Source organism: Argiope bruennichi, chromosome 9 (genome assembly GCF_947563725.1).
Source record: "Argiope bruennichi chromosome 9, qqArgBrue1.1, whole genome shotgun sequence".
In the NCBI taxonomy this organism is placed as follows: domain Eukaryota; kingdom Metazoa; phylum Arthropoda; class Arachnida; order Araneae; family Araneidae; genus Argiope; species Argiope bruennichi.
The window spans coordinates 11,795,573-11,818,924 of NC_079159.1; the positions used below are offsets into that span (position 1 = coordinate 11,795,573).

Consider the following 23,352-nt stretch of genomic DNA (forward strand, 5'->3'; position numbering starts at 1 on the left):
CAAACTTTTGATGACTAGTTTTGAGGGAAATTCTGAAAATAAAATAAAAATCTCTTTTGTTTAATAAGGCATTTTATATAATTTTCTATATTAAATCAATTCACAACAAATTAGTAAAAATATTTCTTCGGATGATATTCAGAACTTTGAAAATTAAATTTTTCGTTCAAACGCATTTAGTTGGAGCAATGATAAGAACTCCTCTAAACATTGAAATTCACTTTTAATAATATTTGAACATCCATGTTAGTTTATCTAAGTAGTTTTTTAAATAATTGGTTGCTTAATAAAGCCAATGCATTTTTACAATGACATTTTAATTACATCTGTATTTTCGGGAAAAATTTAGCATTCAAAGTTTCTCAATTCGATAAACTGCAACGGTAGGCATTTGATTCACAAGTAATTAATATTTTATGTATTTTTGCAAGCCATTGTTTGCGATTTCATACGAGAAAAGTAAAAAAAAAATCATTTAAAACGTTACTAAATCTTCGTTAAAACGAATTTTTTTTGTTAGAAAATTTGATACATTTTATCGAAATCTTCAGTTCTGGATATTGTTTGAGGTTTAATTTTGATAATCCTGATAGAGAGTAAGAAAAGTAACAATACTTGTTTTTATCTTTAGAAATTTACTCTCATTTAAAAATTTCGAAACATCATGAGATTATTTAACTGATTTTTTCAGAGGAGTTTTCGTTAAAAGCAAACGATTTTTGCCACTTTCCAACGAAAGCAACTGATTTGTCACGAATAAAAGCTTAAAGGAAAGTATACTTTGTTTCACCAAATTTATTCTTTGCCATTTTACAAGAATTTAATACTTATTTACTCTATGTGTCAAGAATGTGCGAAGAAAATATTTCCGACTAAATAAGAAAATGCAACCAAATAGATACGACACGAATTCTGAAATATATTTTTTTTTGTTTATAATAGTTAGGAAATTAAAAAAAAAATAAAAGTGTAGAAAATATTAAATGACTGTTCAAAGATGGATATCTACTATAAATTTATCGATTCACAATACACTCATGTGCATAAATTGTTCAGGAAAAGAAAGAGTCAGAAGCTAAACAAATGTGACTTATTTGTAAATCCTAATTATTAAACAAAAGGTAAAAAGCAAAAAAAAAAAAAAAGATTATATATGTTTGATATCATTAATAAAATTCACGATTTTTTGCCCCCTGAAGCAAATTACAAAAAAAAAAACCCTGTATTACATGTTTGGTATGATAGTTAATACATAGTATGTCTTCTAGAAGATGCAATACAGTCCGTATAACGCCTAGGCATGCTGAGTATCAAATTATCGATCTTTCGGAATATTACAACACTCATCAAGCGATGCTCTCCGACGTTCCGGCCAAGCATGCCGTCATCCATAAGTCATCGGCCAAGCATGTCCCACATATGCTCTGCACAAGTCCGGTGAGAATGCTGGCCAGTCCATATGGGTGATATCCTACGATCGAAGGCATTCGTTTACTATGTTTGCACGTAGAGGAGGGACGTTGTCATCCATAAATATGAATTCTGCGCCCTTGGCGTCTCGAAACAAACGTACATATCATTCCAGAATGACGTCCCGATAGATTTGGCCTGTCATGGGTCCAATTTGAACATACAGATTAGTTCTGGAACCCAGAACTAATCTGAATTCCTTCCCAAACGAATTGCGCCACCATAACGTTGATGATGTTCTCTTGGTGGTAACGGGTACCTGGGGCTTTCCATATGAATGTCCGGCGGGAATCAGACTGCAAATTAACCTGGACTCGTTGGAAAGCATCACACAAGCCCACTGTTGCGGTGTCCACAATACATGCTCCCTGCTCCAGACAAACCGCAGGCGACAGTGAGTTGCAGTAAGTGGAACACATCTGACAGGACTAAAAGCATATAGACCAATCTGCCCTAAGCGTCTGTACACGGTCTGCCTTAAAATTGTCGTACCAGTGGCTGAAGAGAGCTGACGAGATAGATCTGCTGCTGTGCTACGTCTGTTTCTTTTAGCAGTAACTACCAAATACCGGTCCTCATTCGGCGTTGTAACTGGGTGTCGTCCTGTACTGTAACGTCTACTCACATTATCATCATCTTGGAATTGTTGCCAAAGATGACATTCTGGGCGATTCCAAGTTCCTTGGATACTTCTAGCTGGGTACGCCCATATTACAGATGGCAGATAATTCTACTACGTAAAAAAATCATCCAAATGCATTCTTTGGGTCATATGTGGTTATTGTACTGAAAGGCTTTTAAAGCGCTTGCGAACAATTCTACTTCTTTGCCTGTATTCCTTATACATCACTCTCTTACACTCTTGTCATCGTGACGTACTATCAGTGTCATATGGAAGCTTAATGCAATTTGCATATGATTTTTGAAGATGTGTGTATATGCAGTGACACGGGTGATACATGCACTTTTGACATCGATTTCCGCGTGACTCTAAATTATCCTTAATTTATGGACATGAGTGTACATGTTTAATATATTTCATATAAATTTCCTATAATATGTCTACGTATCCCTTATACAGCACAGCACGTTTTATCACCTACCAACCTATTCATGATTTCATTTCTGTATAATCTCCTCTGTGGATAATCTCTGCCAGTCAAATTCCCTTGAAGTGAAAACATCCTCGTGCAAAATTTTTTGGTTCTGTTGTTAAATTCAATAATAAGTAAACAATACAGAAAAACAATCCTTTGAAAGAAATTATCTTTTTTCTCCACAGTCAGGAAAAAGTTCCATATTCTAGATAATTTTTTCTTTCTTTGTTGATAATTATTTTTCCACTATGAGCGGACGAAAGTTATTATGTATAGCTGAAAGAGGTAGGAAATAACTGGAAAAGAATAACATTTCCATCTCCTTATAATTATGACCTACTAGAGATACAAATATTTTTTAAATTTACCAAATTATTATTTTATTATTCTTAACATTTTTGCATTTGATGTTTACTAACCATCAGAAATAACAAGACAATATCAGAAAGAGGGACTACTGGAAATAGAAAGATTATTCAAAGTAACCAAATTATTATTTTATTATTTTAAATAATTTTTTTTATTAAAAATTAAAATTTTTATTAAATATGTGCTGTTTACTGTCCCTTAAAAATGGCTAGCCAATAGCAGAAAGTGGTTAGAAGTGATTGAAAGGGCATACTATTTTTATTTCCTTATAATTATCACCCATATTGGGGAAGGAAGAATTATTCAAATTAGCCGAATTATTGTTTTATTACTCTAAACAACTTTTTAATTAAAAATTAATATTTTTAATTAAACATTTAGTGTCTACGATCCCTTAGTAATAACGAGACAATAGCCCTACATTTCAATAAAAACATAGCAATACACATTTAAATTCTGTTGTTATATGGCTGCAGAGAATTGGTCTATTGCTAGTATCTCATCTTGAAGATGGGATTGTTATAGGTTCGTTCCTATAACAATCCCAACATTAGAAAGATATTTTAAGTAAAATAATACTTTACCTTCATGTTCGACTTATGAAGAAAGACTTATGTAAAATCGAATCTTCTGGAAGGAATAGGAATATTTTATCATAAATATCTACAAACTTATATAAAACAATTTAGAAATTTTATATTCAGATGCAGAAATATTTTCTAAAGGTTTCATGTTAGGATTGTTTGCTCTTGTTGTTATAAAATTAATAGTACAGCCTAATCCATAAATAAAACATCTTGTTAAAATACAAATTTAAAACTGGAATTTCATGTTATAATAGTTAATGGAGTTTCGATATGTAATATCCAATCAGTTCTGTGAAGAAATATCATTGTCATATTAATTTACTAACACCTGTAAATCAAATATGTCATATAAATGAAAGAAAAAAGAAACTGCAATCATTCTGCAAATCTTTGGCAAATGTTCGTTCATTTATAAAATATATTGTTTCAAGAAATCATAGTAAAAGCCGATTTATAATGCTCATGTGCTTCAATTTGATTTGGTCTCAAATCGTTATTAAAGCTCATTTAAAATCTATTAAATCATTTTTGTTGGTTATCATTGACAAAAAAATTTCTACGGCTCGAAAAATGCTATAATGGAATTAAATGTGTTAATAAGGTAATTAAACTACAAAAAACAATGTCAGCTTAAAAATCGATTGGGATTTCTTATATAAATGAATGCAATTTGTAATTGGTTTATATAATGTTTCTTAAAGGATATATTATTATAGAAGACGTTACAAAAAGAATTATCTTCCAGATTGTCAGATTACTAACATTTTTTTTCGTTTATAACTTTCTAATCTAATAAAGTTCTAAAATAACATTTCTAATAAAGTAATAATCTCGTATATAAATTCGAGTATTGTAATCGCCAAAGAAATCCACTCCCAAGATATTTCCGACATCCTTTGAGTCCGGAAATCATAATTCTGTGTAATACAAGATCATTCATAAATGTTTTAAGCTAGACAGAAGAAATTTAGTTTAAGAACTTGCAACCAAATTTGTACAATTTTATCGAATTTTGTATGAAATCCATTCACAAGAAGTCCGTCCGTTTGGCTGTTCGAGTACAAGCGGGCAAAACTCGAAAAGCTAGGTATATAAAATTTGGCAACCAAGCTTAACATCTAAAATAAAGATTCTTATTTAATTCTGAATAAAAGTGCCAAAATTGTCAGTCTGTCGGAATGTACTTTCACATGCATTGAAACGCAACAACACATAAATGCAATGTCGTAAATCAATGCGTGATATTATATTGCGATTACAACTTTTACTTTGCGTCAAATTTTGGGGTTAATTCTTCTAAAAAGAGGTGCTTAAAATGCACATTCGAACGACAGATGCAGCAAAATTGCTGGATTTACGCCAAAGATCTATAATCTGTAAAGATCGTTCATCAGTACCATGCAAGATATTTCCACTCAAGTTTCTTAATTGTACTTGAGAGGAAGATTATAAAAATATATATATATAGGAGAATTTTCTAGAAAATACCAAGAAGACCACTTCAGGTGTTTAGGGAAATATTCTTAGAAATAGAAGACATTAAGTAGTCAGTGGATGAAATATCCATGGAATAAAAATTGATCTTAAAAAATTAGAATGCTCCTTAAATATGAATTTGGAATTTATTTCTTTATTTGCATTTTTGAGTGAAATTAATATCAAAAAAATCAAGTTCATCATTTTTTTTTACCTTCAAAGAAGATTTGCAACTTTTAAGGTGGATAGTATTTTTTTTATTTCACTAGTGAAATAATTGAACTGTATGAACAATGTTAACTGCCGTAAAAGTATAAACCTTTTTTTTTATTTTAAATAAAAAAAAAGAATTCATTTATTACTTTGCAAATATTTTTTTTCTCTGATACATGAAAACATCTGGTGGAAAAAAATATCTTGGTTGTCAAGATTGCAAGCATTTTTATATACGGAGCTTTGAGTTTCCGGACAAAAACGATAGTTCATTTGGCTCAAAAAAATTAACTGCGTTTACTACAGCAGAAACCTCCTCTAAATACTTGAAATGCAGTTCTTAATATGCGATTTTACTACCTACTTAGTCAAGTACTTTGTCTATTTAATCTCTGTTTATGCCTAGAGTATTGGAGCATAAAAAGAGTAAGCCTTTCACTTTTTTTTCCTTCCACTTCAACTTAATATAAGACCATTACTATGCTTAATCATACACCAGCGGTTAACTTTGCCATCGAAAACAGCTGACTTGGGTTAAACAAGTGGAGGAAAACTGCCGATATATCGTCTATCATTATCTTAAACTCTCCTCTTTTTTTTATTATTATCGAGGTTCCATGCGTTACTGAAAATTTCATTTTTGGTGGTCTTTTAACTTTACTAGCATTACACAAATCACGAACATGAGGGTTTAATTAATTATGCCGTGAATTGATTATCTAAACTTCTCTCGAACCTCAGCTAATCGCTGCAGATTAATGATGAGCTGAATTTTTGTTGTTTTTTTCATTTTTATTTTTTGAGGGAGGCAGTAGACATGATTTACGCGGTGATTTGTTGCGCGAAAAAATGGCTAATGGTAATCTGGAAAATGGATCGTAAAGTTACTGTTTTTGGGATTCATCAAAGCTGGGATTTGTGACAGATGTAATTAACGGCAGAGATTTTTCGGGGATCTGTAAATCGTAAGGCGAAAATTCTCAGAACGCTGGAAAAACAATTTACTAACGGCATTGCATTCGATTAGACAATTATTTTCCTTATTTTACCTGAAATAATAATTTTATTTAATACAAGTTCTTGTTGTTATTTACAGATTTTACTAAGCATCCATCATCTCTAAATGTTGAGAATTTTTTGAAAGATTTTAAATCTATGAATATCCGTACAGTCCAAGTGTTTCGGAATTATCCATAATTCTCAACAATTCAGTTATCTATAGTTTCGAAATATATATATATATATATATATATATATATATATATATATATACATATTTTCGTTGAAGCAGAAGGCAGGTTTGAAGACATAGATGAGATTTAGCATTGTTAATTTAGTTTTTTTCTCTCTTTAATATCCATCTCGGGAAAGCAATTTATTTACAAGCAGACGCAGTGCGGCACAAAAGTAGAAGAAAGAAAGACGCGCGAAACAAATGATCACTAGTCTTATATAAGATATGATTTCTGGCCACGCGTCAATTCAATACACGTGGTGACCTTTGACACATTTTCAAGGGCACCGAAGGGATCACTTTCATTTCAGACGTAGTACCGATGACTCATTATTTTTACAAAGGGATTAATTAAACCGAAAGTGGAATTGGATCACGAAATAAGAGAAATTTTTAGAATGAAGTTACTATGGGCCAAATTAAGATAAATTCTTGGAAACTAATTAAATTGAAATTAAAATTAAAATATCATTACATTTATATATATATATATATATATATATATATATATATATATATATATATATATATATATATATATATATATATATATATATATATATATATATATATATATATATATATATATATATATATATATATATATATATATATATATATATATATATATATATATATATATATATATATATATATATATATATATATATATATATTGTTTTATTTCATTATTTCTTACAAGCGCTCCAAGAAATTATTTACACTTTAGTTCTCATGCTGCGACAGAAGGATAAGAAATCATTAGTATCTATAGCATATCTACCAAAGACATCTAATATTCTTTTTCCCCAAAAATTTCTCAGACTGTCGCCTTTATGTTCTGGTTCTGAACGGACGCTTTCCACCTTTGGCCCCATGCACAATCCATGCTTTCTTGTGGAAAAATAAATTGAAGTTTCCTCCAAATTTGTCTTCCTTTCAGCCACTTATCTGTAACAATTTTGGTTCAGTTATTAAATATGATTGTGTTTAAGCTACGGAAACTAAATTTCTACACAGTCTGTCGGTTCTATCAGATATTCTTTGCTATAAAATGCTGTACTTATCTGCAATCAAAGCTGATAGACTCCTGAAGCTTTGAAATTCATTATTTCATAATAACTAAAAGCCATCTTAAGATAAATTAATCCCTTAATTTTATGATATTTATTGAGTCAGTCCTTGAAACGAATATCAAACAGTCTGAAAGTAGAAGAGATGCACTTTTTGTTTAAAACGATAGCGTATCAAATATATTTTACTAAATACGATTGATTTAATTTTTTTTTTTTTTTTCATTTTCAACTAGTTGTTTGCTCTTAGCAGTTTAGAAATTTTTTATTAAACCACGATTAATGTCTACACCTTGTATAAATTTATATTTTAACAGACATTTGAAAAGCATGTGTTTCAGCTTATTGTTGAAATTGTGATAGAACATTTCATATTATTTTGGCAATTGTTTTTATTTTCTTTTTGCTGGTTTCTATTCCATTTACTAACAGAGCCTATTAGATTGATTTTATTTAAGTTCTGCTAGGTATATATAGTTCAGAACAGATTTTTTTTTTTGGGGGGGGGAGTCTACGTAGAATATGAAATGGTCATTCATCAAATATACTGCAGTTCATATTTGAATGAAAATTATCTCGTATTTTAATTGGATACTTGAGCCAAATATTTCTATCTATTATTTGATGATAAGATGGACAGGTTATAAATGAATTAAATGGCTATTTACAAGTACCTTTAATACATACTAAAAGTCATTCTCTACAGCCATTTCCTGTAAACTAACATTTTTTGATAGTTACTGCAATCTATATCGATAATAACCTTATAAAAGCACCTTGCAGACATCAATTGTTGGGAAAATTGCACCCAATAGAACTAAACGGCTGATGATAACCGTAACATTTCTTATCTGAGAGAGCTTTTGCCAGAGGAACAGCAACATTTATCAAATTGCCAAACCCAAGTAATCTGCCGAATCATGAAAAGGAAATAAAAAACGGCATATCTCCACACCCCTTCTCATAGACGTATAACACCTTTTTTGGCACAATATGTAACATTACTTCCTATTCTCTGGCAACAGTTCCCATGGGAGGAAATGAGATCGTTTGCCTGGATCCTCCCTCCTCAGTCGACTTCAATTATCGTGCGGAAGTTGCCCAGGATGAAGGAGATATTAGGCTTTAGAACTTTTCCCAGCATTTTCTTTCTCACCCCCAACCTACATACAATCACGCGCCCCAAATTTTGGCATATCTTTTGCCTCGAAAAAGAATGGAACTATTATGATCGCATCGAGGACGATTTAATGGTCGCCGAATACTTTTCGCCTAGTGTCATTATTTCGCCATTTCTTTTACACATTCCACTTTTGTGGGACGGGTAAATATTTGGAATAGTTCTGGAAGAGTTGTTTTGAAAAGGGTGGAGTGGGATAAAATTGGAGCGGAAAACAATAATTTTTTTTTCTGTGCCTGTCTGTCGCTGGTGGAAGTTTCTTTTTGGACAACCTGAGCCAAAGTTTCCCCCAATCATTTCCAATCATAGAACTGAAATAAGCTACCTTTTCAAATGACGAATCGTTCCTATAATAGCAGAGGTTGATTTCTTTTGGCAAAGTTCCCTGTGCTTAGTGCTGGAGACGGGTTTGGAATGTTGATATTACATTTTGCGTCAGGAAATGTAGCTTTGGGAATTGACTAGTTTTGCTGCAGGTAATAATGCTGTAGCTGGTTACCGTTATTTACTTTGGAATCTGCAGATGAACGAAATAAAAAGAACAAGATCGAAAAAGAGCAGATTCAAAAGCAGTAGAAGAGATATTTTCTAGGTAACTATGTAACCAAAAATAAGAAAAGATCATAAAAGCTTGAATTCGAAAAGAAAAAAAAAACTGTGTTTTTATTTTTCAATCAAGAATATAGCTATTGAGATTTTTTTCCCATTAAACATTGATTATTAATACAAATCAGAATAATAATATAGGTAGTTTTGAGGATTGATTAAGCAAGAATGTGGCATTTAATCATCGAAAATGGAATAAATAAATATATTTATTAAATGACAAATATTTCTCAAATGATTTAGACCACAAAATTAAATTAATTTTGTTTAAATCGTTTTATGTAAAAGTTATATCTTCTATGATGCTGCTCTTATTTAATTTTGAAAATGCATCAATCAATTTTTAGATATCCCTCACCAATCAAGAAAGAGCCAAACGATAGTTTAGTAGATGGGAACGAGAAAAGCCCAGACATAATTCCTCTTCCAAACGATATTGAAGGTAAGTAAATAATTTTTCTGGCATTACATTAATTTATTTAAATCCTTTTACAGCTGATGAAGCTGAGAGTTAATACTGTGTAAACTTACAGAAGTAATGTAAGAAAAAAACTTTTTTTTTGCTTGAACTTTTTAATTATGTACCATGATGTTGCGTGATGTAACCACATTACATGAATGCGAGAAAAATGAGCTACATTAATGAGAGATGCAGGGGCAACATTAATGCAGGAATAATATTTACAGATTACTTCATAAATGTGAGGATAATATTTTTAATTAACATATATGTTTGAACTGAAATATTATCTCACTAGTTAATGATAGTAAAGTAAAACTATCATGAAAGTGAGATTGAAGAATATTCTTTTAAGCTCTATCTTTTTCTGCTCATTCCTAGTGACATCTAGTGAAGCCTCGAGAAGTTAATTCAAAATTGTAAACTGAAATATTTTCAGATTTTTTAGTTATAATTAGGAAGAAATTCACGCGAGGAAATCAAAATTTAATATATATAAAAAAAAAAGATATATATATATATATATATATATATATATATATATATATATATATATATATATATATATATATATATATATATATATATATATATATATATATATATATTGTATTATAGGAGATTGTATATATAGGAGAATATAAATACAATCAAACGCTAGAAAATATTAGTATTAATTAATACACAAATATTAGAATAGATTATATATAAAATTTTCTTATGATCCCACCAGTTCATGGCGTGTCATTTTTGCATGATAATTTCTTATATGTAATAATATTAGTTAATAAAGGTGCAAAATGTTATTTTATTCAAACATAAAACATATTGCGATGAGAGTTAAAGGAATATCCTGTTTACATTATAGAGGATTTCTGAATTTTTTTTTTACTTTCGGCTTCATTACTTATATCTCGGACAGTAATAAATATAATGTATATATTTCAATTTTGTTCAAATTTTGAAAACGTCAATCCTGGAAAAACATGACAGTCTATATTGCTAGTATTTCCTATATAAGGAAAGTACGTATGCTAACAGAAGAAAATATCCAGTGGAGTGATTATTGGCTAATGTCTATATGGGAACCACTCTTGGTGCATATACATCATGGCGCTTCAAATCGTAATAATGTAAAATATGTTAATTTAAACTATATTACTGTAGTATGAATCCATTTTTTCTATCTTCTCTTTCAAAATAATCCTACTTTTGACCTCCCATCATGGATATGAACAACAGCATTTATAATTTTTCTGTAGCGTATCTGTGTAAAGGCTCCGGTTTAAATGTTTTTTTCGTGTAAAGTCTTTTTATAAGGAACATCATATATACTAACAGGGAAAAAATTCCAGCAAATATATCTGTTATGGATACACTCGGTATACTTGTCTACGATTGTGCTTCCATTCATATTCATGTATATCTATTTATATACATTATAAGTCATGTATTATATTCATATTTCCATATTTAATATTGATGAAATAATACATCTTTTATTTACCACGTTCTCGTTCAAAAGTATTTTACTTTTTTTATTACGATTGTGAACAATACTATAATTTGTCTACGATTGTTTTCTCAACTTACTACTACCATCGCAAAAAGTATTTGCCATTTTGCAAATCACTAGCTTATTAAAACGTTTTGCTTTTTGATGCCATTTTGAATGATGTAGAAATATTCATGCCCTACTTTCATCGTAATATAGATATTTTGTAATTTCTTATTCTCTAGAGAGTTTGGGAAGCTACATCTATTAAAAAATACATCCTAAACCGATAATAAAAACTAAGATGTATGAGATATCTAAGTATACCTTAGGTGGTATACAAAGATATTCAGAAATCGTTTGACTTTTCTGCTTTTATACAGGAGAAAAGTAAAATATACTGATATTCTACAAGGTTTTGAAAGGATGGATCATTTCCTTAAAATTGGAATCTCACCTAACTTTGTGATAATGTATTAATATTCTCTTTTTAATAAACAGTTGTGTTAGTCTTTCTTATTGTAAAATTAATCAGATATAAAGGATGTTCAAAATTCGTACAACTGGAGCAAACAGAATGTCGGATTCCAAAGTTTTATTGCGTAGCCTGTAGTAGGAAAGGAATGATAGCCAGACCATTTTGAAAGTGTTTTTTGCATGAATCAGTATGTCTTTATGCATTGAAATTTTGCACTAATGCATCATTAGGAATCCACAAATACGGTAAACAAAATAACTAGTTAATTTACTTGATGAAAGAAAAAAAATAGGTTCATTCCATATAGATGAATCGAAAACCCAAGCTCAGCTAAGCCCTAAATCTTTTACAACATTATTTATTTTGATACATGTTCATAAAAGCTTCAGATAACATAACAATGCACCTCCCAGTTGTTGGCTTCTGTAAAATTAAAATCAAGTTCAAATTACCTCTAATTCAAATTGCGAGCGCAAACAATTGGTTTATTGATAATAGTCCAGCTGTGAATCCAAACTTTAAAATCATGTCAGAATATCTATCATTAATCAGAGCATCTATAGCTAACATGTCTTTCAGAAACGAAACTGCCTGTATGTCGTATTTTTGGTACTATGAGAGAATCACAATCTTATATTTTATAAAAAATGCAGTTCTTCTTTCTTTCTATTGTTTCGTTCTATTTCTAATACGTATTCTTGTACATACTCTATAACAATACAAAAATATAGCTTAAGCTTAACTTTAACTTTATACAAAAATATAGCTATACCGAGCATTAATGTTATTAATGTTCGGTATATTTTAACTTTAACTTCTAAAGTTCTTAATGAAATAATTCTTTACCTCATCTGAAATTATTCCTGTACTAATTATACATTCTTATTGTATAAATTCTTAAAATTCTTGTTGCTCTAATTTTTCTTTCTATTTCTAATACGTATTCTTGTGCATAATCTGTAACAATGCAAAAATACATCTCATGTGCTCTCTTAATGCTATACATTCCCGGCATCTTTTTACATTAAATCTTTATAAATAATTCATTTATCTCATCTCAAATTATGCTTGCATAAATTATCTATTCTTAGTGTACGCAACTACTGTTGCTGTCGAAATGTGCTCAACTTCCCCCAGACTTCCCAAGCAATCGGCAGAAGTTTACTACACAGTCGAAAGCCAGACGTGTGTTTAACGGAGATTCACGTCATTAGTTGGATGTAAGTAATTAACTCTGTAAATTTTCTTCATTCATATTTAGTTTTTGAAATCGAATGATTTTAATTTTCAATTTCTCATTTAGCGCTATATAGTAATGTATCGGTCATATTTGAATTCTATAAATTTTTGCAGCAATTCCTTTATTTATATTAATTTAGAAAATACATTAATTTGTTTACTAGAAATCTCACCATTTAAGCCCTCCCTCACTACTTTCCTGACCCTACAAGCTCTACACTAATGTGTTGTGGAATCAATTTCTTTTCAGGATGTAAAGTGAAAGCTAACTTAGTGATAACTTGCTTTAAATCTTCCATGCCTCGTTTAAAACAAACCACCGACTCTGAAACTGCCAATTAGTATAGAGATCTCGCTACCGGTTTGGGCCAGGTTTAGCAATCAAAGTGTTAAGTATCATTCTGCCTTATAGCGTGTTTTATATACTTTCTTGGTGCTTGAATCATCACAACGAAAAAAAAAAGCAATAGAGCAATTTCCGATTATTGAAAAACAATTGTTAAGTAAAATGGTATTTAAAATGCAATATTTGCTGGATTTTATCTTCGAATAGCACAATCATTGTCATTAATTAGTCATTAAAATTCTCCTATTTAAAAATCTGTTTACATTTATGAAAGCCAAACTGTTTCATAAATGTAAGCATGCAGTAAGCATGTAAATGTAGCATGTCAGTTGTATAATTTTCGAACTTACTGGCTTTGCACGTTTTGAGATAATCAGTTAATGTAATTTCTGATGTTTTGTATGAAGCTCATTCTACTAAGTAACCTTTGAAAAAAAATGGATTCCTTTTTTAGCCAGATATAAGCATAATTATTCTTAACACATAATGGAAATGAGCAGCTAAGTAATAAGTATCTTGAAGCACAATTTGAAAGTCATGGAAAAATATATGAAACCGTGCAAGACAGTTTCGTCTTATTATTTCCCAGCAGATTAAAAGAATTTCAAGAATATAAATATATTTATGAAATAAGTCTATAATAATAAGTCATAATTCTATAATAAGTCATGAATTTTTGATTAATTAGCAAACATGTTATATGTCCCGAATGAAGAATTAAATTCTTAAAAGTTAAAATTCTTGCGATTTTAAAATACGTGTCGATAAAATGCATAACAGAGATGCTGCATTATCCTTTCTGTAAAATTATTTGAAATGACATCTTCTAGATACTAATTACCTACATAAAGAAAACAACAACTTAAGGTATTAATTAGACTCTTATTACCATATATATATATATATATATATATATATATATATATATATATATATATATATATATATATATATATATATATATATATATATATATATATATATATAATTAGTTTTCATTGCATCTAATTAAACTAACATACGTCTTTAATTAAATTCATTAAATAATTTTTCTTATTAAAAGTCAGTTGAATTTGAAACAAGCAAATAAAAATGAAATAGAAATTAGTTATTCTCGACTTTATTATTATATTAATATTCATAAGGAATATTAATATTTCGTAGAGAATTAACTCTTTATTATAAGAAATTATCAGTGTTTTAAAATGAAAGATCGAATCATTGCATGATTAATTAAATTAATTAAATAATTTATTATACTAAAGATCAGTTGGATTTGAAAACGCAAATGAAAAAATAAAAGCAAAATTGGTTATTCTCAAAATATTAGAAATAGTTTATTCCTTCTATTAATAAATTTAAAAGTCAATTTAAATTATTCTTGATACTTCATAAGGAATTAATTTTATATTATAATGAAAGATTGAATCATTGTATCACTAATTAAACTAATTAAATAATTTATAATGTTAAAGGTCAGTTACATTTAAAACAAGCAAATAAAAAAATGAAAATAAAATTAGTTTTTCACGAACTATTAAAAATATTTCATTCAAATTATAAAAGTCTATTTAAATGATTTTTAATATTTCATAAGGAATTAATTCATTATTAAAAGGAATGCTTTAAAATGAAAGATTGAATCAAGAATTTAATACATATATATTTCAGTTAGAAAGTTTTATTCCTGCATCAACTTTCTGCTACGAAAGTAATTCCACTCATTCAACCAAAACTTAAATATTTGCTTTAAAACTTTTGCTTCCATGTTTGCGGTTGAATTTTCAGTAAAATAAAATGGCAGAAGGCTTCTGTGTTCATTCCCAACTTCTTGCGGAAGATTTGCTCTAAGAATTCATTTCTGTAGCTCGCCAGCTCTTTTGTCATTTCTCATGAATACGTTGAATAGCATGCAAATTGGGTAATTTTTAACTGAGCTGGCTTTATTTACTTTTCAATACCAGGTCCTTCTTAATTTGTCATCCGATGCGAAAGTTTTCCTTCTTCTTATAACTACTCTATCAAAACTTGTTGATAAACCGAAAAATATGTGACTGAAATATGAGGGAAAATTAATTGCTTTCCACCAGTCTTGGAGTATTTTACATCAACTGCGCCAAATTATATTTGAAATCTACTTGAAATCAGTGAGTTGCATTTGAGCTTATCATTGTGCCTATGCGAAAACAAATGACAAAGATGACATGAATTTAAATCGGATGCATTTTCATTTATCATTTGGTTTCAATGTATTGTAAGTTAGAATTCAAATGGATAATGTAAATGATGAGCTTTACATTATCCATTGATGAGTAACTTTATTTCCTTCTCAATGCCATTTTTAATTTTTTATTAGAAGATAAATTTTTGCTCTTTTTAATACTCTTTCAAAATTGCTTGTAATCCTAAAAATATGTGACTGAAATATGAAGGAGAATTATACCCCTTTTATATAGACGTGATGTATTAAATAAGCTGGGATAGATCTTCCAATATATATAGAATTTGCATAGATCTTCCAATGCTAAAACAAATGAATAAGCTACTTTGCATTTGCATCTAGTTCATTTACATCTATTTCGTGATAATGATTTTTAGAAAACCAAATAATTTATAACTGTACACATCATTTTGCAAGAGCAAAAAACCAATGTTAGGATGCATTTACGGTTATCATGCTCTTGCAATGTTTTGTAAATTAAATACATTGAGAAGCAAACGATGTTTTTCGATTTCCAACATTTTTTTATCAATTTCAAATTGGGAAGTTTATGAAATGAATGTTTATGAATAAAATGAAAAAAAAAAAACTGTACACTCTGTACATCTTACAAAAACTGTGTAAAAATCACAGTCAGAAAGACATTCTGTTAGTACTGAAGTTCTTGTGGAACTGAATATTATGGTTGCTAAAAACAGAATTTTCCCCACAATTTAGATATACCGAAAACGATAGTCTTAAAGCTTCTATTCTCTATTCCAAGGACATTTCTTTATTGATTCCAACGCGTCCAGATATTGAAGTTTGGAGACGAACAACAACTTTTCGACTTCACGAATTTTTTTGGATATGATGGAGATAGCAAATGGCTTTTGCAGGTATTATGAAAGGACGAGAGATTTTTCCTTCTAACTGGGAGAAGAACTACACTGACGAAAATCCTAACCATATGTCAATTTCACGGAGATAAACTGAGTGAGTGGTCTAGCATTGCAATCACATTCGTTCTCGGTTCCTCCTTCTTAGAAAAGATCAATTCCAACACGTTTGGAATTGTGTTTCATGGCATGTTCTATATGTATATAACGAGTTGCAGGATTGTACAGATACAAGATGGTGCACATCCAAAATACTCTATAGGAGTTAGATAAGTGATGTACCAATACTTTGATAATAAAGTCATCCCCTTCGTGGCCACCGCGATCGCCCGAACTTACTCCGCTGGATTTCAGGATCTGGAATTTCTGAAATTTAAGGTGTATTCATCTAATCCATGAAATTTATCAAGATTGAAAGATGCTATAAAATAAATTGTACAGATTTTTACCCCGGATGTTAAGTTTATCATTGTTTGTCAATAATCTCCTACTTGTAATGCGAATTAGTCACAAAGGTGACCGCCTTAGAAACTTCTAATCCGAATAAAAAGCTTTTTTAATATCTCCTCTGTTGCGTTGGCATTGACATTTACAATTATCATTTTTGCAAATGCTTTGAGGCTCCAATATTCGTTATATATGTTTCCTTCCTATGCCATTCCTGGCTTTGAAAGTCTTTGAATAAATCGCTCCTGAAAATAGAAGATATTGATTTTAGCAAATTTTAAAAACTTGTAATGGTAACAGCAACTCTGAAAGCATTATTGTTTTAAATAATCTCAATCTCGATCGCATATAGTAGCAACATCGGAAATTTCTATTCAAATTATTCAGTTGATAAGTGGCGAAATGAAGTCTTTTATATCCACCCTGTATATTTATATATTTAAAAAAATCAAGAAGTTCCATCTGTACTTTAACAAGAAATATCGAAAAATTCCTTTTTGTTCGATCATAGCATTGTTTAGAAAGGAGAGAATAGATGTTTTAGTTTTGGACATTCATGACTTTCACACCAATAACAATCAGGACTGCTAGATTTAAACATCCCTTCAGCGACACTATGGTGGTCGTCTGAGAAGCCTGGATAACACTACAGAATTCATCTCCATTTAGTGTGTGGTAGAATGAAAATATGCGGAACTTACCTTGTTTATTAGATAACCTCACACAAATCAGGTTATCTAATGAAGGGTTTGAGGGATAAGAAGGCTTTTCTGAGTGCTCTCAAAAGATGCCTAAGTGTACATTTGTTAAATGAAGATTAGCTATTGTGTCTTTGAATGGTAATTTCTTAAGAACATGGACTGTCATTATGATTTCTGAGGTTGGGTAGGAAAATATTCTTATCTTCGAATGAGAATATCAGGTGCTCCAATATTCTGGGATATTTGAAATTGAATGATCTTAGGAATGGTAAGACTTGGAAAAGAAATTGCTACGACAACTGTTAGATTAGAATAAATTTAATCAGTAATTATTCGCAGCCACAATAGTAATTTATAATTCCAAATAAAAATCATTTGAACCATAGTTATGAAATATGGTAATTATGAAATATGCTAATATGATAATTATGAAATAATAATAGTTATGACATTATTACTTCATGAAACTTTTCAAAAGAAAGAATTTTTACGTTCATAACGCTTTTCTTATAATAATAATAATAAAAAGGAATACTTTGAACATAAATCGTTTACCATTAAGAATGCAATTATAATTTCATTTTGATATAAAAATAACATAATAAGTACATAAATATAAAAGGAATAGCAAATGACATATATCATTTATCTACAGTATATTAATAATAATTTTTCTACTCATATTAAGTAAGATTATTTTTTGATAAAAAAAATATTTTTAAGAAAAATCTCTTTTAATTTTATTAATTAATTTCTTTTCATATTTTTTTCTAAACAATGAATACAAATATTTCTAATTATTATAAGAAAATTCATTTGAACAGAGAAAAATATAAAAGATTAAATTCCTATTTAAAAAATTAAATTATTACATTTGAATATTTTCATAAAAATTCTAACGTTTTCTTATTCTTTACGTTTAAAAGTAGAAGCATCGCACAATTTTTACAATATAAAACAAACTATTCTTAGTCAAATGTTTCTTGAAACCATGAATTTGAATGTGATAAAAGTTGAGTTGTGTAAATCATTTTTTCAAAAATAAATAAATAAAATTTTAAAATTGGAATCAAAATTATGTTTCAGTTCAGTTTAACCACTTTGTTAAATATGCATCCAAGAGTTCCATAAAATGCTAAAATCCAAAAAAAAAAAATGTCTCCTGAATAATGCAATATTTTTATTTGAAAGCAAAGAAAATGTCACGTATAAATTTAATCCTTTTGAATATTCAAGGGAGTTTTAAGACTTAATACAGCTTATCAAAATTTAAAAGCTAAATTTTGATAGCTTTCTCTATACTTTTCTTTAAATGTAAAATATTTGATAAAATCCACATACCTCTAATTAAAAACAGATACAAAATGAATAATTTTGGTGCAATTTTAATCAAGATTTCTTTATTTTTTTCAAAATTTAGTCACTTTTAACCAATGGATTAAATGAAGATATTCATGAAAAACAAACGCGCTATTATAAATTCTAAAGAATATGTTTGATCAGTTTTGACATAATAAACATATTTAAGAAGTATTAAGAACTAAAATATTTGCAATATTATTTTTTTATGTAGTTATCTCTTGAAGTAATTAAGAGTATTATTTTTTTTTTTAAATTTAAATATATCAGTGACTAAAAAATATTTACAATATATCTTAAATTCCCTTCTTTTTAAAATAAATATTTTTTTTTTATAAAAATATCATTTTTTATGAAACCGTAATAGATATATGTGCAAAATAGAAAAGTATAAGTTCATAATTTGTTTAGTATATATTCATATAAGATAAAATCTTGCAATCAGAATAGGGAATTCTTAAACTGCAATGTAGTAAATACCGACTATCTATTCAGTAAGGAAATTTCGATGGAAGCATTCTTTATAGAAATTACATTCTTGACAATGCAACTCATCCGGTAAAGTATGCTATTAACATTCACTATATACTATATAGGTCTTGCAGTCTGACACCTTGAATTCTTGCCAAACCGCACACACAAGACATAAAAGTAACCCAAAATGCTATTAAATAAAGGTTTGTAAATCAACGTACCACATCTGCTTTAGAAGAGGTTTAATTTTAATAATTTATCATAATAAGGTTAAGATCTAACCATAAATTTCTGCTAAATTTCACTTATCAGATATGCTGGAATTATTTTAGTTCCCAATGACGGTTAGGGATTCTTAATATTCTTGTTACTTCTACGTGCTATTCACGTAATGTTGAAGATATGACTTCAAATCACGCAATGGTGGGCATTATCACATCTTTTCCACTGCTTTAAGAGTTTCAGGTACAGAAATTGCAGATTAAACTTTCATAAATGAATGTTTTTGAATTTTTACGTTTTTTATCTTTTATTCTTTTTTACTTTAATGACTACTTGTAAAAACCATGAAAGAAGCCTTGTTTTGAATAATTATCACATACATTTTATAGAAATTTTTCTCGTGTACTTGGAGTGCTAAATAAATTAAATTTGAGAGGTTACTTAATCATTTTTGTCATTTTTCTGTAATGTTATTGTGTTTTTTTCCCTAAAGGATTATAAAAGAAACTTATGCAGATGACAAAATAAATTCCTACAAAATGTCTTTAAAAATTGAAATTGGGAGATAAAAACGTACAAAATGATTGGCACATTCGCAATTGATATTTCTATCAGAAAAAAAAATCGCTACTGAATTTTGAATTTAATTTTAATAGTCTTAGAAAAGTATTGTAATTAATCTTATTAAGCTTAAAATATATTCTTTTCTTATATACATTGTAGGTAGGAAAGAAATAATCTGGAAATGTTTTTTTCCAGATAAGATGATATATTGTATCTACGTGGATATGGGGAATTCAAAATCGATATGTTAATGAAATCAGTTCATTTTAATTTAGTTTAGTTATAATAACGTCCCATTTTAGAGCAGCACTATGGCTATTTTGAGACGGACCTCGTCATTTTGAACCGCTGCCGAGGTAGACACCTCTTTTTCCAAACTTCCACAACACACCAGCTTGAGGACGTTTGGTACCGACGGATTTAAGATGTACGAGACCCGCCTACATGATGGTTCTTTGATGGAATCGGGTCTCTAATCTCAAACCCTCCGGTTCCAAAACCGAGACCTTACCACCAAGCCACCGAGGCACATGAAATCAATTCCATTTTCGATGCAAATATTTTCTTTTAATCTTATAATTCTTACAAATATAAGACTATTAGATTTTACATTGGAAAATTATATTTATTTAATACCATCATACAATTCAATTAACATAGAAAATTAAAGAATATGGAAAATATTGCCCTAATGTATGTAAGTAAAAAGATATTATTCTATAATAAAGGATAAACATTGATTAGTGCTTGGAATAAATCGAAATCTTTTTTAATTTTCTAAAAAAAAAACAAATTCAAAGGTTGATCTCCATTTAACCTTATTATGACAAAATAAAGAGGTGAAATAATATAGGATACAAAAGTGGGAAAATAATTTTTATCAGTAGCGCAAGTGCAGTATTTCTATTAAATGGCTGTTTGATCTCCCATAAATCATAAAATTGCGATGCATATAAGGAAAGGATATCGTATTTTTCTCCTTTCGTCAGATATGATATGCCCATTTAGAGATCATTTAATCTCTCACAAATGAAAAAAAAAAAAAAAAAAAACATAGTATATTTATGAATTGAGAGTTTTTTTTAAAATTTTTTTTTCATTGCAGTTGTTTGTATAAGAAAATGTTGAAATCAAAAATATTTTGCAAGTTTATAAAACTTTCAAAATTAAGCCTGTTATTTTCTAAGATCATTTTAAATAACGTACCTCAGAATGCTGGAATGCCCGAGTTTCATATTTAAAGATAAGCAAATATCCCGCATCTCCATCCCCCCAAAAGTCGTAATGACAGTGTTTCAAATATGCATCTCTGCTTTTGCGTAGTTCAAATTATCAGTCATTTTTCCTTTTAATTATTCATTACATCACACCAATTTTGAAAATACTAGGCGACAAGGATTGCTTAAATAAAAATATCGAAACACATGTATAATAATTCCACAGCCATTTATATTATTACTGATTATTTACCGCTTCCAAATTCAGTTTAATATGCTTTTATCCATACTGACTAAATTTTCCTCGGATAGATAAGACGCGCACGAGATTTTCTCTTTTCAAGTATTATTGTGGCCCAGGTCACTACAGACCTCCTATGGTATTACAGAGTTGTTTTACAATAGAGGTCTCCACTAAGTTGATAAATATTAAACGAATGTATGTTCAGACATCCTTTGAACGCTCATAGAAAACCCCTCTGCAGCATCCCTCCCCCAAAGCCATTTGGGCGAGCGATTTTAACGTACAAAGCTTAATCCATGGGTATTCAATCAATCACAACAAAACAAATGTGAAATATGGTCTCTGGCATACAGGCGATTCAGGTGGGATCCGTAACTTCGTTCAATGAGCGTTCGTGATCTTCTCATATTGACAGAGTTAAGAAATAACTCTAGCATTATAATGATATTTTGTATCGGCTTCATCGAATTAACAGTACAAAGTATAAAATAAGAATCAATTAATTTAATTAATTAAGTCATGCTCATGTATATCAATCCGTCTGCTCAAGTGAAAATATTTTATCTTAAACCAAAACTGAATATAAAATTATAAGTATAGATACATCAAGTATTTCATAAACATTATATTCCCTGGAATCAAGTACGTTAAGAACGCTTAATTTAAATTTTTTTTCTGCAGTTGTAGGATTTTCCTGACAACTCAAAAGGCTCATCCAAAAAGGTTTGCTCTGCTTTCGAGGTGAAACTGAATGGAATCCGTTGTTTTGTTGCCGTTCCCTGTGATGAAAATTGCCCATCGAATGAACCAGTAAGCGAATCTCTTTGTACTTTGAAAACTTAAAATTATGTCTTTTCTTATGCAAGAGACAAAAACCTAATAGTTCCTGAACACTGTTGCCCATGTTTTATTTATTACACGTCTGTGTTTACATAGCTGTTAAAAATAATGAGATATGCTTATTTTTGTCCAAAAAAGTTTTATTCACTCTCTGGATATTCTTTCTGCTATGATTGGCATATCTTAAAATTCATGCTTTCAAGAATTATATGGAGAGAAAATTTACAAAACGTGGTGAAAGTGTAAAAAAAATGCGCGAATAAAAAAAAATCAAAGCTAATAGACATCATAACTGACTATTTAATTTTTTTATGTCTTTCTAAAAATTTTGAACAGAAATAAATTTGCTAAAGAAAAAAAAAGAAAGAAAAGAAAAGAAAACCATTTAAAATGTTTTTGTTAATTTACTCAATAGTAATTCTTAGTATGAAAATTGACTTCTTTTAATATTGTCCACATTTTCTTTATAGCATGCACGTAAAGTAAAAAAAAAAAAACAGTTATATATATATATATATATCCAAAAACTTTAATAATATATATATTTTTCATTTTTTTGCAATAAATTGGTGGATGTAATGAATTTAAAGAAGTATAATGATCTAATAAAGCGAATTTCATTGGAGAATTCAGTGCTGAAACATTTTAAATTAAGAGTATTTGAGGATAGTATTTTAGATTTATTTCGAATACTAATTGCTATTAATAATTACTCAATACGAATATTTTGTACGTAAGTGGAAATATTTTCTTATTTACAATGAAAATACTACCTAAAGTATAATTATATTGGGTAATTACACGAATTTGAGTTCTAATAAAACTTGCTTAGAAAAATCTTAAATATATCAATTTTGTAAAC

At 29.1% G+C, this 23,352-nt stretch overlaps 1 protein-coding gene across 1 annotated transcript in view; it reads left to right on the forward strand.

Annotated features, from left to right (window-relative positions):
- Positions 1-23,352, forward strand: part of LOC129985171 (hemicentin-1-like) — a 515,751-nt gene that overhangs the window by 480,722 nt on the left and 11,677 nt on the right. The window contains exons 10-12 of the mRNA XM_056095097.1: positions 9,653-9,747; positions 12,830-12,958; positions 22,332-22,460. Coding sequence (XP_055951072.1) covers positions 9,653-9,747; positions 12,830-12,933 — 199 coding nt within the window. The 3' untranslated portion in view covers positions 12,934-12,958; positions 22,332-22,460. The remainder of the gene's footprint in view (positions 1-9,652; positions 9,748-12,829; positions 12,959-22,331; positions 22,461-23,352) is intronic.